This window comes from Pyrus communis, chromosome 7, assembly GCF_963583255.1.
Source record: "Pyrus communis chromosome 7, drPyrComm1.1, whole genome shotgun sequence".
NCBI lineage: Eukaryota > Viridiplantae > Streptophyta > Magnoliopsida > Rosales > Rosaceae > Pyrus > Pyrus communis.
In genome coordinates this window covers 25,522,568-25,543,697 of record NC_084809.1, presented here as the reverse complement: position 1 = coordinate 25,543,697, position 21,130 = coordinate 25,522,568, and the positions used below count along the sequence as shown (strand labels likewise).

The 21,130-nt window shown below is 37.2% G+C and overlaps 1 protein-coding gene across 1 annotated transcript; it reads left to right on the top strand.

Annotated features, from left to right (window-relative positions):
- The first annotated feature begins 6,001 nt into the window (after positions 1-6,001).
- Positions 6,002-18,042, top strand: LOC137739847 (uncharacterized). Its single transcript, XM_068479570.1, has 20 exons — positions 6,002-6,347; positions 7,685-7,837; positions 8,736-8,914; positions 11,599-11,706; positions 12,374-12,544; positions 12,626-13,189; positions 13,438-13,512; positions 13,711-13,839; positions 13,926-14,000; positions 14,093-14,302; positions 14,514-14,666; positions 14,753-14,967; positions 15,127-15,244; positions 15,335-15,467; positions 15,553-15,748; positions 15,827-15,932; positions 16,016-16,156; positions 16,248-16,373; positions 16,529-16,640; positions 17,363-18,042. Exons 1-20 carry the CDS (start codon positions 6,149-6,151, stop codon positions 17,734-17,736), a joined length of 3,537 nt encoding a protein of 1,178 aa, XP_068335671.1. The 5' UTR covers positions 6,002-6,148; the 3' UTR covers positions 17,737-18,042.
- Positions 18,043-21,130: the final 3,088 nt, after the last annotated feature.

The window sequence follows — 21,130 nt, the reverse complement described above, 5'->3', positions numbered from 1 at the left end:
AAGTCAAGCAAGCAGAAAATGAGAAGTCGTATTCCTCAATAAGCAGTATCTTTAGGAAGCTATTGTAGTGTTTAAACCACCTCTCCATTTTTGCTTAGTCGTAGATTTCTAGCCAAACAAAGCCCAAGTTAGTGGAAAGAAGAAGGACTCTCAAGTGATCAACCTAAAAATCCCATGAGAATACAAACTTTTCGAGAGAAGTGCAACTTCTAAATGTGCCAAAGCTACAATACGAGTGAACACAACACGTCCTCCAAGGTCTAGATAGATCGTTCAGATACAAGACTCGAAACTCAAGATGGAATTTAATCTCAATAGATGTCTATCAAAGGTGCATTAGGGTTGGGTGGAAGATACACTGAAAATAATTGAGCAACCGAACTTATCTATTGGTGGGAAAGAATTACTAGAGTAGGATGTGATGCCTATGAATTATAGCAAGATAATATGAGGTGGCTAATCATTTCTGCATGAAGATAGTGATTGCTGATGCAATCCATTAACCACTCGCACCACTACCTTCACCAATCCTTACTAATAGGCGGCTCAAATCTCACAGCCATGTGGAACTCTTCCTGGTAAGTTCGATAAGCTCGTGAAAAGGTTATGCTCCTAACGTTTCGGTCTGAATCGATAAGAATTGAGCGCACACTTCCACCAAATCGATCGAGTGTGAATTCCTCACTGATTGAGCAAGAAACCATGTCGAGAAGGCTGAAAGAACACTCAAGAATTTGAGGGTTAAAACAAGTCCATTAAAATTTAGAGTACAAGATATCAGGATTTGAACCAGGAATAGAAGTCACTGTTTATGATTATTTGGTTAATCATCACAGTAAGGTTAATTGGTTTCTTAGCCAAAAAAGGTCTAATATCAAAGAATAGTTAAGAATTGCTAATAAGATTTGACAAGGCCAAAGACATCGTAATTCACAATACTTTGTGAGAGATGTTTCAAAGTTCAAAAATTAAACATAGAACCTTTGAATCAATAGAATGACGAAGAAGAAAGATACAAAGCAGCCTACATATGCATGCAGTGGCTTGATTGGCTACCTTAGAGTGACGCCCTTGAGCAAACCAAAGCTCTATGAGTCTAGAGAAGTTCAGAGCAAAGCTCAATCTTCGTACAATGATGAATATGGTGGAGTCTTAAGCCATTACACTGAAAATTACAAGGCTGAATAGTTAGTAGACAATAACACTTGTCAGTTGGGCTACAAGCAAGAGCCTAAGTTCACCTCTACCAAAAAGTACTTGACAATGAGCTAGGGTTTACCGCCGAGTACCAAACCCAGGTGAAGTTCAAGGAGTTTGTTTATCCAAACAAGACTAGATCTTCATCATCCAAGTCCAACTACAACAACAACAAGAATCTCAACTCATTTTGGGGAAATTGGTGAGAATAGCGTCTGCTGCCGAGGAGTTTCCCAAGAAAAGTATAATCTCTAGACGAAGTCAACGCTCGAACGATTTGGTGTGAAGCTGACGGTCAAAGGTCAGTGAACTTGACTTCGTCGTTGAAGTAAGCAATGAGGTAATCGATAGAACAATCGCCGAGAATTATTCTAAAGATCCACACGAATTTACTCAGTGGGAACAAGTCCGAAGACATTAGTTCGATCCCACCAAACTACCACTTACTAATCCTCGTAACAACTAGCATCCATTCCCTTTCTCCAACATGAACTTCGAATGTTCCGAATAATTTTCAAATAGATGTGACTCCGCCCACCATTCCTAGAGAATGCATGTCACAGAGTGACATCACCAATTCAAGTCTCTAATTGGTCTTAAACAACTCATACCATTAAAAACTTTCTGTTTTCCAAACACTTATAAGTCGATCCAACTTTGCCCGCAATTCCAAGGAAACGCGTGTCGCATAGTGGCATTGCCATCTCGGATCTTCAGCTGGTCCTAACCAGATTTCCTTTTACTGAGTTTCCTTATTCACGTCACTTCAATGTAAAACCAACTCTGCCCGCAATTCCTAAGGAACGCATGTTGCAGAGTATCGATCTGATGTTGAAAGTCGTTCAACGATCCAATTTGTCACCTCTGAGGCACAATCCAAACATGAGTTTCTTCTTTTTGAATAGGATGTGACAATTCATAACGTGATGAGGATTGCACAACCGTGCCAAATGACAGCAAATCCGGAAGTCGTGACATCCAAATAATGTTATGACAGACGCACTACTACAGTAACAGAAGATCCTACATATACTCTGAACAAACTAGGCTCTGATACCAATCTAACACACCCCGACCCCGATATTCTCCGAACACCAGGGTAGGTACGTGTTGGTTGACACCCAAGGGTGACAAAAGCCATTTGTTGAGTGCAAATGCTGAGAACTAAAAAAATATGAATAAGAATAATAGAAATTTAAATATAATTAATATACAAATGAGGAACATGTTCAAAGCATACATTAATCTAGAACACTAAAAGGAAAATAATGTAAAAGTTAATGAATAAAGGAGTGGGTCCTACACCGAGATGACTCAAAGATGCTGATGCAGAAGTGCCTTGACGCCGGGATTGTACGCCTCAATTTTTAGCCCTGATGAGGGCGCAAAACAAACATGAGTGGACCAAGTTTTATGAAACCTAATAGCACAATATATAGTATGTTTTTCCGAAAACCCTAACGTGCCATAAAACCTTTCATAAAACGTATCTCATATCTAGTGTGCTAACTAGTGGTATCATGATCACCCAAAGGCAAAACACATAACTCTTCCTTCAGAACTCTTCCTTCACAAATATCAATTGCCTGCAAGCTCCTACAGCATCCAACCCGAAGGTTAATATAAGTATCAATCGTCCGAAGGCTCCTACAACACCTAACCCAAAGGTCAATATAAGTAGCAATCACCCGAAGGCTCTTACAGCATCTAACCCGAAGGTCAATATAAGTATCAATCGTTCGAAGGCTCCTACAGCACCCAACCCAAATGTCAATAATAGGGACCACTAGATACGCACAAAACCACTGAAAATAATCTTTCCAAATACGTATATATCAAAAGCATCTTCATAGTATAAAGTCATCCATCATCTATACTATAAAGAAGTGTGTGAAAACATGTTCTAAATAATATATCGTCATCCATCAGATACCTTACAAGAACATGGTTTTGATAGAAAAAATGGTATTTCGAAATAAGCTGAGTATAACATGATAACCAATTTCTCATAAAAAGTTCACAAAACGTAGTAAATCATGCTTTTCATGTATGCATTTCTACTACTAAAACATGCATTTTAGAAGGGGTCCACTCATAAATACTTCGCCGCCGAAGAACCGCGCGAACTAACGAAGGTGGAGGCGCCACAATATATGCACCTAAGCACATAAAGGGTCCAATTAATAAAACTTTATTATAACAATTGAATTTGGGAAAACGGATGTCAAAAAAATGGATTCAGGACGTTGAATTACCCTAAGAAAGGTCCTGGTTAAATTTTCAAAAAGTCAACAAAAGTCAACAGGTGAATATTCCTTAAAATATTTCAAGAATATTCCATCTGATGGGCTGGAGGGTTTGGGTCGAAAGGTCCTAGGGTTTTTGAGCTTGGGTCCAAGCTTCACACGGCCCAAGGGCCTTAGTTCGCTTATGGTTTTAGGTTGGGTTCTAGAATTAGGAAATTAGGTTGGGTTTAGGTTTCTAGGTAAAAGGTTTAGGGGTTTCACGGGCCTTAGGCCCTCTTTGCATAGCCCAAAAGGCCTCGGCTCCTTGGGGCTTTGGGCTTGAAAACCTGGCCTGAGTCTAACACATAGGTCACCGGACCTAAAGGAAGAGAAAAGCCAGAACAAAGCCAAGGACTTCCCTAGCTCCGACAGAGCTCAAAACATAACCATTTAACGTAAACCAAAATGAAGTCCATGAAGCAAGGAAGAGATCTATACCAATTTCGAGGCGAGTAATGGCTGAAGTCGGCTGGAAAATACCTACAAAGGCCGGGTTCTCGCTAGAAAATATGGGGGAAACTTCACAATCTGTTTTCACGTCCAAACCTTCATCGAAGTCACTTTTAATCGTCAATAAAGTGATCTAGCCTACGGGGGAGGAAGATAGAAGGAGTTTTGAAGCTCACCTTCGCAAGGGACGACAATACAACGTCAGAAATGGATGCACAGTAACTGTGTCATGCTATGTGAAGGAGAAGAAGGGTTTTCCTTGCTTCGTTTAGGACCTAGAATGATGGTTGCTTGAGGGTGTGCTTGCCGGAGTGATAAGGTGGTTGTGGTGGTGGGTGCGTGGGTGTGGTACTCGAGCAGAAGGAGAGAGAGCATGGGTAAATATGAGAGAGTTAGGGAAAAGAGAAAGAATGAGATGATAAAGAGAGATTGGGGTCGAGGGACACAAATAAAGGGGTGGGCCTTTTGGGCTCACCAATTAAGACCCAAAAACCATTTTTTTTTTAAATAATACAGGGGTGGGGTTTTACATGTTGCTTACTCAATTGACTCATAAAAAAAGTTTATCACTCCAATGGATTAGTTAAACCTAGTAGTCAAATTTATATTCAATTGTTTTCTTTCATCGATAACATCTACTTTTATCTTTTAGATTTGTCATCTTTTTCCGACAAAAAATATTTTGTTATGAATAAAAGAGATGTAGAGCTTGATTTGCCTACTCGTGGTGTAGTAAGTGTTAAAATGTCTCACATCGATCGTATCTATGAGAAAATAAAAGTTTAAATACCCAGTCCAACTACTACCGAGGTCTTTTATGATAAAACCCCACACTTGAAAAATTGGACATGTGGTAATTACCAAGTTGGGGACAACATCAGTGTTGTTGGAGGTGAACCTTTGGTCCGTCTCTCTGATAATTCTACATGGTATTAGAGACAAGGAGCAGGCCCGTGCTATACTACCATGTGATGGGTGTGTCTCCTTAACTGCTATGATGATGGTGGGTCCATTGGCCCTATGTGTTGGGTGAGTCCCACTAGCTCTACGTGGTTGTCGACATGTTGATCTCCCACATATGACCCATTAATTGGGTCTCACATGAAGAGGCATGTTGAAATGTTCCACATCAATCGTATCTATGAGAAAAAGAAGAGTTTAAATACCCCAATCCCACTTCAACTAATACCGATGCCTTTTATGATAAAACCCTACACCTGACGGATTGGACAGCTGGTAATTACCAAGTTAATGACAATATCGATGTTGTTGAAGGTGGACCTCCGACCTGTCTCTCTGATAATTCTACAATAAGAAACATTGCCACTTTGGGAGAACATGCAAAATTTACATACTCAATTACCCATGCCATTGAAGCTAGCTTTTGCCTATATTGCTTCATCAAAAGCGACTTGCAACTACGAATGAAATGATTTGATTTAAAAGACTAAACCAATTATAAGAAATTAAGAATTACAAGGAATGTTCTCATAATTGTTTTTTGGCACAAAAGCAACGAGGTTGCAAAGTTGTTTTTCTTAAATATAACGATATATTTTACATTTAGAGTTAGAGAAATTTGGTATAAGCCACATGGCGACTTTTCAAAACAATACTAAGTGTGAAAATTGTAATTTAATTTGAGGTTAAGTTACAGTTTTTAAATTAAATTATAGTTGCCACTCAGTTTGCAAACTGGTGATATTTTTCTTCACTTGGAAGTGAGATATGTTAAGTTTGAATCTCATGGATGACGATGTCGATACCGAATTAGGTTGGCTATTATGTGGTTTAGCCAAACTCTTATTTCTTCTAATAAAAAAATATTGATGTACTAAAATAAATAATAAAAAAAAGTCATTAGTTGACCTCCTCAGTGGTACACCACTCCAGTTTTCCATGCAAAATACACGTGGTGAACGTACTAATGAAAAGTGCGGTCAGTAGATCTACAACCAACAAGCATCGCATCAACGGTTTAAAAGACAAGAGAACACGGATGAAATGAATGATGCGTCGCACCCAATCGCCCACGTTCCCTCGGTCCTTCCCCTCTCCCTCTCACAGCTCAACGACTCGATCCGGAGGAGCTCCTGAAGAACATACGCAGCGATAAGAGAAAGACAGAGAGAGATAGAGAGACACAGAGAGAGATCTGCTTTGGTTCTCTGGTTCTTCAATGGCGTCGCGATAAGGTTCGGAGGTTGTGAGCTCCGATGGACGTGGAGAGGTCGTCGTTGTGCAATTGCGTCGTGAATTTTCTGCTCGAAGAGAACTACCTGCTCACGGCGTTCGAGCTACTCCACGAGCTGCTCGACGATGGCAGAGACGACCAGGCCATTCGACTCAAGGACTTCTTCGCCGACTCCTCTCAATTCCCTTCCGATCAGATCTCTCGCTTCAACTCTCTCCGAGGTTCGTAAGATCAATTCACACTCGCACACGCTCTTCTGAATCTGTTTGAATTCGGTTGATTTTAAATCTTCGTTAATTCTGTTTGGTTTCTAAGAAAATGCAGGGATGTGTTGAGCTAATAGATTTGGAATTTTGGTTTCTACTCTGTTTTCTTTGGCATTGTTAATGGCATCAAAATGGCGCGCTCGTGATCGTTTACTTTGCCTAATTTTGAATGATCCTTCGTCTCCTTAGCGGCTTCTTGCTAATGATAACTGAAAATTTTCGCATTCAAAACATCGTTGTTGATGGCAATTATAGCGAAAGTTGAATTACATTTTGTTTGTTTGAGGGGCAAGTTATATTTGAAACTAGTTACAGAACTCAAAAGTGTTTGAAATGCTTTTAATTATCTGCCCAAATGGGCTACCTCAACCATCAGATAGAAGCACTATGTAAAGGATGGGCGATAGGCGATAGGCTATAGGCAGAAATGCAGTTGGTTGGAAGAAAACACTGGTTTATTCTAGGAATTAGCCTGAATTGAGAAAGAAATTAGTTTAGCAATATGTCAATTTTGTGAAAATGTTACTTTCTGCGGAGGAGTTACTTGGCATATTTAGAGAACGCAACCAAAAGTGTGAGTATGTGGTGGGTGCATAACTGTATTGCATGTGCTTTCGGCTGCCAGGTGCGAGATCTGAATATCAGTTTCTTGATGGCTTTGTTCTGGAGTTCTGTATAGCCTTCTTTAGTTGTGTTTTCTGTTAAGTGGAACTATGTTTGCTTCATTGGTTGCCTTTTCTGTATAAATTTTGGTTGATTCATTAAAACCTGAAGTTTCCGGAAAATAAGGTTGTCAAAATAGTGCAACGGGCTTGATCTTGATTGTCAGTTCGAAAAACTGAACTAAAAAAATCCTAGTATGCTTTTTTCTTAATGAGGTTACCATTACCAACCCAACCCCTAACTGATTTTTGTTTATAATGAAAAGGGAAAAAAAATACTAGCCAAGGGAAGGAATTCCATTTGTATTGTATGTTGCGGCTTCTAAGCGCAACTACAAAGGGCGTTTCTGGTAGTGGTGATTGACTGAGTGTGTGTGTAGGGGGGTGGGGGCAAGAAAGCCTAATGAGCCCACTAAACAGAAAGCTGAGCTAATTAAATATAACTTCAATTGAACTTTCTCAGTAAAGTGATAGAACTGATTTACAAATGGTTTATGTCTCTGCCTCATGAGGTGATGATTGAAGCTTGAAAAGAAAACTTCTTGTACCTCTTTAATCTTGTTACTAATATTTTCTATTGGAACATTACTAATGTTTTATTTTTCTACTGCTTTGATTTTTGGAATGCAGTTGCAGACCCTCAATGTTTGCTAGAGGAGAAAGAAGCAGTAGAAGAAAAATTAGCAATTAGTGAATATGAGCTTCGCTTAGCCCAAGAGGACATTTCAAAACTGAAGGCCGAATTGCAGAAGAAAGCAGAATCACCTTCAAATGAATTGAGAGGTAAGTTTCCCTTCTTTCCAGAAGTTCAAATTCTATTGTTATGCTTGTTTTAGCTTCTAGTCTGATATATCTTTTAGAACGGTAGTCACTGTGATTTTGTTTGCTGCAGAACTTTGTATTAAGTAACTTTGTATTTTCATGTAGTTTGGTTATTAAATCTCTGCTCATAAAGTGCGACCATAATGCCATAGGCACATCTATAGTGATGTTATTAGGTAAAATAACGAGGCAAGCTTTGTTGGTTTTGTCATACTGGATATTGACATCCATGCCTGTTCCTTTGTTTTGAAGAACAAACAATTTTTTATGCAAAGAAACAATAAAAATACAAGAGCGGACAAGAAGTCTGCAAAAGCACAAACAAAATAGGATAAATAGCAACATCACCCTGACACTTAGGAACTACGAAAACATCACAAAACTAACTAATAGCAGCATTCCAATTACACCAAATTTCTGAAAAAGACAAATCTCTAAATTCTGTAGTAACCGATGCCCACAGAGATAACCATAACCAAACTTTATCCCAAAGATGGTCCCTTATACTTACTTCGTAGTCCTAAAGAATCAGCCTGTTTCTTCCATCCAAATAGCCCAAAAGATAGCTGAAACTATACAGCCCCATAAAACCTTGGTTTTCTTTCCATCCGTGCCTGTTCCTAGATGTACTGGAATTCAGATTTGTAGAAAACCTTCTAACAAATGAATGCCATTGCTGGAGACTTCCACCACTTTTTCGTCTTCTTGTTACTGTTCATTGCATTTATATTTTCAGGAATCAGTATTTCACCTGTAAACAGTGGAAAAATTCGAGATTCACAATATGTGCAATATACTCCTTTACTAGTAAACTGCAAATGTTTCTGTTCCATGACTTTCTGCTCATATTTGTATTCAGATTCAAATGCCAATGTTTCCATAAATAATGGACCAGAATTTCAGCGGCAAAAGAGAGATGTTTCCTTTTCTGATTTGGGTCCATTGAAGGACAACGAACGCAGAGATCTTAACTGTGCAGTAAAAGAATATTTGCTTATAGCGGGGTACCGGCTCACTGCAATGACGTTTTTTGAGGAGGTATGGATCACCATGAATGCTTGTCTTTTTCTCTTCTTGCATCTATCTTTGTGTGTTTCTCTTCTTTCCTTGTTTTTCCCCAGTATTTTAATATGTGAAAGGACGAGTCCTTTCGTTTCTGTGGCTTACCTACTGTTTATTGGATTCAACCTCCAACAACAGATTAATCGTACTGGATTGTAAACAAGTCTTGCTAGGGTAACTACACAACACGTCTTAACAATATTTACTAGATTTTATGTATATGCAGTGTAAAATTATGTTGTAATTAGAATTCTATCTTAGTTAGAATTTCTTTTTGCTAGGTGTTTGGTTGAGTTTGTGGTTTGTTGGGTTATTGATACTCCTGTCTAGAGATTATTTTATTTTGTGTTTTACAGCCCATCATTAGGGAGAGCTATGAAACACCGTCAGGGCGACACATGAATTCAACCAGTTTGTAGGCAAGTGATGTTGGAAAGTTTAAAATTTTATATCAAAAGTGAGTAAATTATATTTCTAGCCATTCTTTAAGGGAACGTTTCCATCCAAACATTAGAAGTTTTGCTTCAAACATGTGTCACAAATCCATCACCTACAAATTGATATGGGGGCTTTGAGAGTGTTGGAGATGACTTTTAATTTTTAATTCTATACAACAACAACCACCACCAAGCCTTATCCTACTAAGTGGGGTTGGCTGTTTGAATCCTAAAATGCCATTGTGCTCGATTTTACACCAAGGCTTCCCCGTTAACTCCAAGTACTCCATATTTTTATTAAAGTCTCTTTCAAAGTCTCTACCCCTTTTTCCTTTAGCCTCCGTCTCATAATCACATTTTCTAACTGGAGCATCTGTAGGTCTTAGGTTCAAGTGTCCAAACCACCTTAATCGATTTTGTCTCATCTCATCTTCAATTGCGGCCATTCCTACTTTACCTCGGATATGCTCGTTCTTAATCCTATTTCAACAAAGCAGTCTCATCTCCGCTACACTCGTTTTTTGCCCATGTTACTTTTTGACTACCTAACATTCCATGCCATAAAACATTGCTGGTCTTATTGCCGTCCTACAAAATTTTCTCCTGAGCTTTAGTGGCATACGACTTTCGCACAACACACCTAATGCACTCTTCCACTTCATCCATCCAGCTTGTATTATATGGTTAAGATCTCCATTTAATTCTCCATTCTTTTGCAAGATAGATCCAAGATAACGAAAGCATTTTCTCTTTGGTACTTGCACTCCATATACTCTGTTTTTGACCTATTTAGGCGAAGACCTTTAGATTCCAACACTTCCCACCAAAGGTTAAGCTTCTTTACTCCCCCTGCGTTTCATCTGTCAGTACTATATCATCTGTGAAAAGCATACACTAAGGGATATCATTTTGAATATGTCCAGTTAACTCATCGATTACCAATGTCAAAAGGTAAGGACTTAAAGCTGAGCCTTTGGTGTAACCCTATGGTTATGGGAAAGCTTTCAGTTTGTCCTTCATGAGTTCATACTACAATCATTGCTCCATCATACGTATCCTTTATTGCTTGGATATATGCCACTCTAACTCCTCTCTTCTCTATAAAGACCATGAGCAAATCCTTTTGCATATCTCTAAAACGTTCCATCAATATTCGTAAGAGATATAATGTCTCCATCGTCGAGCGTCATGACATGAACCCAAATTGATTCTCTGAGACCCAAGTCCCTTGCCTCAGTCTATGCTCAATTATACTCTCCCAAACCTTCATAGTATGACTCATTAACTTAATACCCATATAATTCATGCAATTTTGTATGTCGCCTTTGTTTTTGTAAATAGGCACCAGAGTGCTTTTTCGCCACTCATTTGGCATCTTCTTCATTTTCAAAATCTTATTGAAAAGGTTTGTGGGTCATGCTATACCCATCTCTCCCAAGATCTTCCACACTTCAATCGGTATAATTTTTAATTCTATAAGAAATAAAATTTATTACAAATATTCAACAAATGTAGTGTACTATAACAAGAGGGCCACCAAAAAGATGATGCAACTCTTATAAAAGAACAAATCCATATTGAAGATGACTAGTAACTAGTAATATCCTTACTGATCACTTGGTGTAATACCTTCTCTATCCCTCTTATTGGCGGAAGGATGATGACTAACTCGTATACCTTAATCTTTCTTTGTATTTCCTTACTCTGCTCTCAAATATCGTCAGACCAAAAAACAAGTTATTCTGTTTTTTGTTTTTATGTTGATTAGTCAAGCTTAAAACTAGTTTTGTGGGTGAAGAACCCTGTTGTTCTCATGGTTGAAATTTCCCTGCTGATGAGTTGTTTAATGTTAGTTTGACTTACTTGTTATTTAAGTAATGGTAGCTTTCTAACATTGTAACAACAGCAGGCTTAATTTGTTTTATCACCAAAAGAAAGAAAATGGTTTGAGGAAAACAAATATTTAAAATAAAGAAAAGAAAGATGTTTTTACAAGATTGGGATTGCTGTTCGATTGCAGTAATACGTAGCATTGAACAACTTTTTAGGAACTATTGTACTAGGTTGATCTCTTGGAAGGCCCACTAGGTTTCTAAACCTTTTCATCAGGTGAATGTGGTGCTATTGTCACTTTCTTTGTGTGGCAAATCTTGGTATATTATGATACCCTGTTTTGACTAATCTTTTTAATATTCTAATAACCTGTCAATACATTCTCCGCAGGTCACAGATCAGAATCTAGACGTTTGGAAGAACTCACCCGCATGTGTGCCAGATGCACTGCGCCATTATTATTATCAGTATCTTTCATCCACTACAGAGGCTGCTGAGGTACTTCCCAGAATATGTGATGTTGGCAAGTTTCTGAAGTTCCATATACAGAATGTCTTTTGCCGTGCTTTCCCCGACCTTGTTAGACAAGGGATTCAAAGCTTTTCACTTGCTTCTGCTTTTGTGGTCGTGGCCTGTGTCCTGTAGCATGTTTGTTATATGTTTATTACTTGGGTAGCTGTGTAGGACAAATAGTCTTAGCCATTGGAAATTAACTTCATCTGAAATTAATGCTTCATTAGTTGCTGGCTGTTGCTACGTCTATCTAGTAATCCATGTTTAGCACTTTGGAAGTCTGAGCTAACTCGACCACAACTAAACCCATCTCTTTTACTTTCTGATGTGCTGAACGCATTTGTTATTTAAGTTTGCTATTTTTTTTCCTCTAAAACCATGGCTCAAGCATATCTATCTGTATATCTGTGGGTTGCGAAATTTTCATCAAGTTTTGCTCTTAATTTATTTCTCAATAGGTTTCTACTTCCTCTGCAACAACACTTGTTGTGGATGCATACTGTTTTGACTTAAATACCTAGATTGTCTTGATGTCAAGTTTTAAGACTTGCAGTTAATTAGTTAATTATTGAAACTTTGCAAGTTCAACTGCTATGTAGGGTTTTTCATTTTTCTTTTTCTCAACTCAAAATAAATACTTTGCTATATTCAGGAGAAAATTTCCATGCTCCAAGAAAATGATTCTTTATCGAAAGAAAAGGAGAGTCTATATCTTGAAAAGCTATCCTTACTTAAAAACAAAGATTTGGCTGAAGGCCAAATAAGTACACTAATCAAATCAATGGAAGCTCTTCAGAAGGATCTTAAAGACAAAGAAAGCCTTGTAAGTCTCTTTACTACACTGCATTAAGATGCTATCTAATGAATATTCATACGTAAGAAAATAATAAACCCTTCATTTCAGGTACAAGATCTGAAGAAGTCCTTGGAACACCAGAGAAAGGAGCTCAATGATTGCAGAGCTGAAGTTACTGCATTGAAAATGCACATTGAAGGATATCGTTCTGGACGGAATATGGTAGCTGCTGAAACTGATCAAATCCAACCTCTATCCTTGGAAAAATACAAGGAAGAAATTAAATCACTACAGATGGAACTAGAAAGTTTTAAATCCAAAAACACAAAAGCTCATGATTATTCAGATTCCACCAATTTTGTAAAAGAGTCTGTGCAAATGGAAGAAAAGGTCGTTGTCGTGGATGAAGATAAAAGTGTAATCCCACCAGTTGATGTGGAATCGAGAGTTGTGGAAAAGGAAGAAGATCAGTCTCTGGCTGCTCAATCTTTTCATGATAACACAGTTAAACCGAAGGAAGTTTCACATGAGGTCTCCGTCAGTGTTTTAAGTGATAGCAGTAACTTGGTGAATGGTGATAGCGTCTCCAAACAAAATGGCGAATCATCAACAGGCAGCGGCCTACATTTAACGTCAGAGAATCTTAGTCCTGAAAATGTTTCTGAGAAAAGGGCAAGTTTCTTTTACATTTCTTTTATTGCATCAAAGCCTTTATAAGCGGACCGGATCAGAAATGTTTTTCTTCTTCCAGGGTTGGCTCTTCTTTTCATATCTACCCTGGCACGCTTCTTTTTCTTTTCATTTTGGATGGGACACCCATCTAAATTTTCAGTAATAGAACATAGAATGATATTTTGGAAGCTTTGGAACCCTGCCTTTCCGTTCTATTCATTTTCTAAAGTTATGCTTATATTTTACAGGGCTTAGAGACCATTCAGATCCTTGCTGATGCTTTGCCGAAGATTGTTCCTTATGTTTTGATTAACCATCGGGAGGTTTGCTTCTTTTACTTTTTCCTAATAAACATATGTACATATATATTTTATGTATGTGTATATATGTATGTCTATATTATTATCTATTGTATGTATGTACACCGTATTCTATATTAAGTTTTCTACATATGGACCTTTAAATGGATCCTTTAACAGAAGGACATATTTATATTTTTTTTATTGGTTATGTATTCACAGGAGCTTCTTCCCCTAATCATGTGTGCGATTGAACGCCATCCAGATAGCAGCACTCGGGATTCCTTAACCCACACATTGTTTAATCTAATCAAACGCCCAGATGAGCAGCAGAGAAGAATTATAATGGATGTGAGGCTAATATTTAAAGTACTACATTATTTGTAACTAGCTGCAGTGTTTTGGACTTGTTCCTGAATATTTTAACTGCATTTCAGGCATGTGTTACCCTTGCTAAGGATGTAGGAGAGATGAGAACAGAAACAGAATTGCTTCCCCAGTGTTGGGAACAAGTAAGTTTGAGCCCCATCTTGAGAGGATCTTCTCTAACCTTTTAGTATTTCTGATAAGTTTTTCTTATGTTTCTCCGGTTTGTGGGTTGCAGATAAATCATATGTATGAGGAACGCAGGCTGCTAGTTGCTCAATCATGTGGAGAGCTTGCAGAATTTGTCCGTCCTGAGATTCGTGATTCTCTTATATTGTCCATTGTTCAACAACTCATAGAAGATTCTGCAACTATTGTCCGCGAGGCTGCTGCACATAATCTTGCATTGCTGCTTCCACTCTTCCCGAACATGGACAAATATTACAAGGTCAGCCTCACTAATATGCTTCAGAGGCTCTCATGGAGAGGAATTCTGACTTGACAGAAATGGCTACAATGTAAGCTCTAGAACAGGTTGATGCCACATGGTCTAGGGAATGGAGAATTTTCTCCTCATAATATGATGACTGACAAGAAATAAATGTATAAAGTAGGCAAGGATATTTTTCTCCAATATTTTACTATTTTTTTATTTATAGGTTGAGGACTTGATGTTCCAATTGGTCTGTGATCCCTCTGGAGTGGTGGTGGAAACGACGCTTAAGCAATTAGTTCCTGCAGTAAACAAGTGGGGAAACAAATTAGACCATATCTTAAGAGTTCTACTCTCTCATATATCCAGTTCTGTTCAGGTCAGTTTGTGTAAAAATATATTTTCCACTTATGACTAAGGTCTCTCTAATAATACTCTTTAATTTGCATCCTTGTGAGATTGCAGCGCTGTCCTCCTCTTTCGGGCGTTGAAGGTTCTGTGGAGTCACATCTTCGTGTTTTAGGTGAACGAGAACGCTGGAATGTTGATGTTTTACTACGAATGCTTGTGGAAATTCTTCCTTACGTGCACCAGAAAGCAATTCAGATGTGCCCAGTTTCTTCTGATCCTGAAACAACTGGAACAATATTTTCCAAATCTTTCCTTGAATTGTATGCAGGGTAAGCTCTATTCTCATTTTTCCTTTTTTATTTTACTTTCTTATATATTCTTTTTTCAGGTCTGTCTACTATTTTCTGTTTGACTTTTGTCTTGAGATAGTGATATTGTTAAATTTTGATTTACTATAACTGCTTATGAGCATTTTGTTATCTCGATAGTGGACATGTTCAATTGCCTGCATTTGAGTGGCTGCATGTTGACTGCTTTCCTGCTTTAATACAACTCGCATGCTTGTTACCTCCAAAAGAGGATAATTTGCGAAACCAAATTACCAAGGTATCTTTCTCCATCTTTGGTGTCATTTTTATATTACATCATCAACAATACTTTTATTAGTTGTTTCTAATCTAAATGTTGGTAATGCAGTTTCTATTGGCTGTATCAGAACTCTATGGGGATTCTTATTTGACACACATAATGCTGCCTGTATTCTTGGTAGCCATTGGGGAAGATGCTGAATTGACATTTTTTCCATCTGCAACCCATTCCGGAATCAAAGGTAATAACTTTAAAGTTATGTGAAATCCTTTCACACCAGTGTGGTTGTGCTCTTAATTGTGGATATTATCTACAATACATAACAGGTTTGAGGCCAAGAACGGCTGTGACTAGGAGATTGGCTACTATGTGTGTCCTACCTCTTCTCTTGGCTGGTGTTTTGGGTGGTCCAAGCAAGCATGAACAATTACTGGAGTACCTGAGAAAGCTATTAGTTGAAGGTGTTGCAAATCAATCTACGAAGTGCAATGCTGAGATTGTTGATGCTGTTCGCTTCCTTTGGTTAGTAAAGCAATAAATACCCTTTACGACTAACTTTTTCATAACTCAATTTTGACTGAAGGGCTTTTCATAATGCAGCACATTTGAAGATCATCACGGTATGATATTTAATTTACTCTGGGAAATGGTTGTCAGCTCCAACATAGATATGAAAATAAATGCTGCCAATCTGTTGAAAGTCATTGTGAGTTTTGCCATTCTTGGAGTCCTATGTTCTTTATGTGTCAGACATTAAGCAATAATTAATTTGTTTCCTTTCGTTTATAGGTTCCATATATTGATGCAAAAGTTGCATCAACTCATATATTGCCTGCCCTAGTTACTCTGGGCTCTGACCAAAACCTGAGTGTGAAGTATGCAAGCATAGATGCCTTTGGAGCAGTGGCCCAACATTTTAAAAATGACATGGTATGAATTTTCTTCCTTCTGCAATTAAGATATTAGCTATCTTAATTGAATAATTTTCATACATCTGGCTGACCAAATTTAAACCTCCCAGATTGTTGATAAGATACGTGTTCAAATGGATGCTTTTCTTGAGGATGGATCTCATGAAGCTACCATTGCCGTGGTTCGTGCATTGGTGGTTGCTGTACCACATACAACAGATCGACTTAAAGATTATATCCTCTACATGTTTACTCAATAAATTACTATTAGCACATTTTCATCAACGTGTTAATAAGCACACACACATTATTTAGTTCGTTGGGCAATGTTCTAGTGGATTCATTATTGAATAGTCATTGGGTTACTTTGTTTCTTTGACATGATGTACATCTTTTATCCAAGATTTTTCAACTGACAGCCACTCCACCTTCAAGTGACTTGATGCGGCGGCGTGAGAGAGCCAATGCATTTTGTGAAGCAATCCGTGCTCTGGATGCAACAGGTTTTCTTTTTTTTTTAGGACCCAAATGTTCTATTTATAGTTATTTTATTAATTTTTCTTCAGTTTATGTGCCCTTACACATCTTGAGCAACATTATCATTTGCTTCCTTCATATAATGTTGAACATGACACTTGTGTCCACTTCTTTGGAACATGTTAAAGAAATTTGGTTTGTTTATGCAAATTATTTTCAGAATTAATATACATTATGCATTTTGTCAAAGGGAATCACATGCATTTTTATTTTTAGTTTTACTCTCAACGATGTTATGCTTCTTTAGCATGCGAACAAACATCAATATTAAACTACTATAATGTTTATTATGATACACGGTTCACTAGTTCTTCTAAGTTTTTGAGCTTACACGCTGGAAATCATGTGTTTATGTAAAAACAAGATGTTTGAGTCAATACCCTTGGATCATATCAGTTTTCACTTTGACTGATCTTCGTTGGAAGTTTACAATCACGTTTAGAAACTATTATTTTGTTGGTGCCCTAACAATTCCCACCATGCCAAACTGTAGTTTCCTAGCATTCTTAACTGGTTGGCAATCTGTGCGAAGACTTTTGATGACTCACTATTATGTTAAACCGATGGACTACGATTATGTTAAATCCATTGTCAGCTTAGTTTATATTTGCAGCCATATGTTTCAGTTTTTTCAGCGCATTCTAATGTGTTACTGATATTGAGTTTCAAATGTATGTAATGAATCCAGATATTTCAGCAACAAGTGTTCGGGACTTCCTTATGCCTGCGATACAGAACTTGTTGAGAGACACTGATGCGCTTGACCCTGCACACAAAGAAGCCCTTGAAATTGTAATGAAGGACAGATCTGGTGGAACTTTCGACACTATCAGTAAGGTGATGGGGGCTGGGCTTGCATCATCCGTGAGTAGTTTCTTTGGTGAAGGTGGTCTACTGGGAAAGAAAGAAAGTCCTGAGCCACCACCGGAGCTGGTTGAGTCCCCGAAGGCTGCACCATTACCACCTGCAGAAGACACTAGATTAAGGCGAATCATGCGGGGAAATTTCACTGACATGCTGAGAGGCAAAGCAAAGGGACCAGAGGAAACTCAGAACCAATAAAATGTGATTTGTTTCTGGAAGGGGGTGGCAAGAGTTTTATTTCGCGTCTCGCGGTCTCAGGTGAAGATCGTCCAGTTAATACAAACATTTTTTTCATTTTTTGGTCTACTCGTCGTAAAAAGGGTTTGAAGAAAGGAAGAGCAATATTGTGCTGCATTTTTGTGATTCTGGTTTTAGAGTGCAGAACTTATTAGATTGATCAACCAATTGAATTTAATCGATAGTTTCATTACGTCTTCATTGTGACCTCTCCGCCATTGCTGGCCGTTATGTAAACCGGCTTTATATCGGACAACTTGATCTTTACATCATCTCCTTGATATATTTCAGTATTGGTTCTATATATTAGTGCTGATACGGGTGTTGAAGATCCGTTTCAATGTGCTCAAATCGACCAGTTTGATCCGGTCTAATTCCATTTGGATCGGGTGGAAATGGATCGGATTTGATTATTTGGCAGATTAGACTGGATCCCCGAATTTCGAATCCGACATGATTGGATGGACGGTGGATTTGCTTCCGAGTAAAGTCCAAAAAACAGTGTTTTCTTTTCTTTCTTGCTTCTTATAGGCAGTTGAAATTGTACTGGGTGTGAACAATATGTACGTGATTTGATGGTACTCTGTTTAATAAATTATAGAACCTAATAATTATCCTACATTCTTTAATTTAAACTTATTATGGAGTGTGACTTGAATTCTACGTATCATGCAGTGTTACGAGTGTTTTAGTCGTTAAATTTGATTTCTACAATTGTTTTAGCGATTTATTCCCGTATAATTGAATACTTCGTTTCCTTGTTATGAATGTTAGGTGGAGGACTTTTCTATGCTAATCATATATATAGTATACTTTCTCTTGACTTTTTATTGGGTGGAAAATTTTGGTATTCGACTCAGTATTTTGTAAATCCACTTTCTCGAGATAATGCTAAGTTGTTTTCGACTCAGACGCACCAACTTTTTCTATACTTGGTGTCCCAATCAATCATCTCATAATCATACAGTTGGGAAATATTCCTTCTCCATTGCGCAAAAATATTTAGTGATCCAATTAATTCCGCAAAAATATAGTTAGGAAACATTTCGTTCTCCCTTGTCATATTTAGTGATTTAGTCTAATCCGTTAAATCATCAAAATTTAGAAGCCTTTTAAAATATAGAGCATTTCTATTAATATAGAGAGTGTCTACTTCAGTCTCGCAACTTCGTATTGGGATATAGAAATACTACTCTTCACTTATACGTGAAAAATTTTAAGATTAAATTTCATCGATGATGAATCCGACGCTGACAGCGACACAATGCCGAAAGAGAAGTAAACAAAGTTCAAAAGCTTTATCCACGATAAAGATCAGTTTGACGTTTTCGTTTCAAGGGATAATCATGTGACACGGTTTTGTCTGGTGTTTTAAAGAATCGAATTCGCAGCGATTTAAGGACTCTTTTTTTACTAGTCTACATTTTCCTTTGCAATTTCCATGACTCATCATCTCTTCTTGTGGAATATAGTCCCCATATTACCAGTGGGATTCACTTATTCAATGCAAGGTGGGGACCCCATGACTAGTTTCGAAAATTGGTGGAAACGCATGATGCAATGCAATTGAAGGATCAAAGTGTGAATATGTACAAGTTCTTGAAACTATTTTGTTATCAATTTTAATGGTAGGACTTAGAGCTGGTTTGGTATTGTTGTGCTTTGAAAAAAAAATTGTTTCTGTTGTTTTGTGAGAATAAGCAGCTGTGAAATAAAGCAGGAGAGTGTTTGGTAAACTTTTTTGTAAAAGTGCTTTTGAAAAAAAAAATCAGTGTTATAGTGTTTGGTAAACTTTTATGTAAAACAGATGTGAAAAAAAACCGGTTTTTCAAAGCTGGATTTTGCAGCTTCTTGTTTTTGGCTTTTTTTTTCATCCAAAACTGTGAAAAAAAGCTGAAGCTGAATGTTTACCAAACACAAAAACAGCTCCCAGCTTTTTTCAAAATCACCTCAGTACCAAATCAGGCCTTAGCCTACGTTAACTTAATGTAATTATCATTTAATGGTCAATTATTGTTAGGATGCTATTAAGCTCTTACCATGTCATGATTTGTGATATGAGTTTATTGGTCCATGTGTAATAATTGTTAGGAAGTTAGTTCGAATCTTTAGCCTGCAACAGTCTATACATTTTGCTTTGTCCCAGAGCAAAGTATGTTGAAGATATTGAGTTGTATTTTGGTTCTTGAGTAATAGCAATTGTTCTTGTGTAATTTTATAAATTTCTACTAAATTTTCGGGTTTATCGTTACATATTTAGAGGTCAAATAATAATAATTGTACACATGTTACAAAATTTGGATGATCTTCTTACAATTAGTTTGACACAGATACGTGAGTGCAACCAAATTTACTAGAGTGAATGTTATCTCAACTACAATGAGCTCAAATTTTTCTCCACAATTAGTTTTAAGGTATAATATCACTTATTATGTCATTTGCATTCTATACGAAATCTAACTTTACTTCCATACTCTATTCTGTCTCACATTGAGAGAATCGTGTAGTTTAATAATAGAGAGCTACTTGGGGTTTCTCAATGAACGGATTTGGGTTAATTTTTTGCATGAGTTTTTGCTCTCTTTTTTGTGCTAAGGTGATTCTTATGGTTTCATGTCTTCTTTTTTTGTCAGTTATGGTTTCATGGAGAACCCGTACTATGTCAACAAACTAATGCATTTTTCATTTCAGTTGACAGAATAGACACGAAGTATTTTTATTTTATTTTTAGATTTTTAGTCAAAATGGTTTTTGAAATTAACAAAAGTTTCTTCACTGAAAATCATTTTAGTCATTATAAAAAATCTGTCAATATTCACGTCAAGTGAAGAGGTTAGTTTGACCAAAATATCCATAAAAGGTGGTCATGTGGTCGTTCACGTTACAATTTAACGACGATATTGACAAATATTTCACAAAATGACCAAAATAATTTATAAGGGACAAACTCACGGACTAATTCTATTAATTTTCATTGTCAAGGACGAAAGTGAGGAGTTATGTCAAGGACTAAAAAGTGGTCATATGACCGTTCACGTGACAATTTAACGACGATAACGACATATTTTCATGAAATGATCAAAATAATTTATAGTGAACAAACTCACAGACTAATTATATTAATTTTCATTGTCAAGTATCAAAATGAGGAGTTATACCAATTTCAGAGACAAGGCCTTTAATTTTTTTAAATTTATTTACTATTAAAGAGAAGATGAAGGATTCAACACTAGTATGAGAAAAGTAAGATGAAATATGAGTATAAGAGAGAAAAGATAGACAAAACAAAATATAAAAATTATGTGTAGAGTTCAAGCATGGTAGACAAAAAAGTTACAGCGTTTCGGAAAAAAAA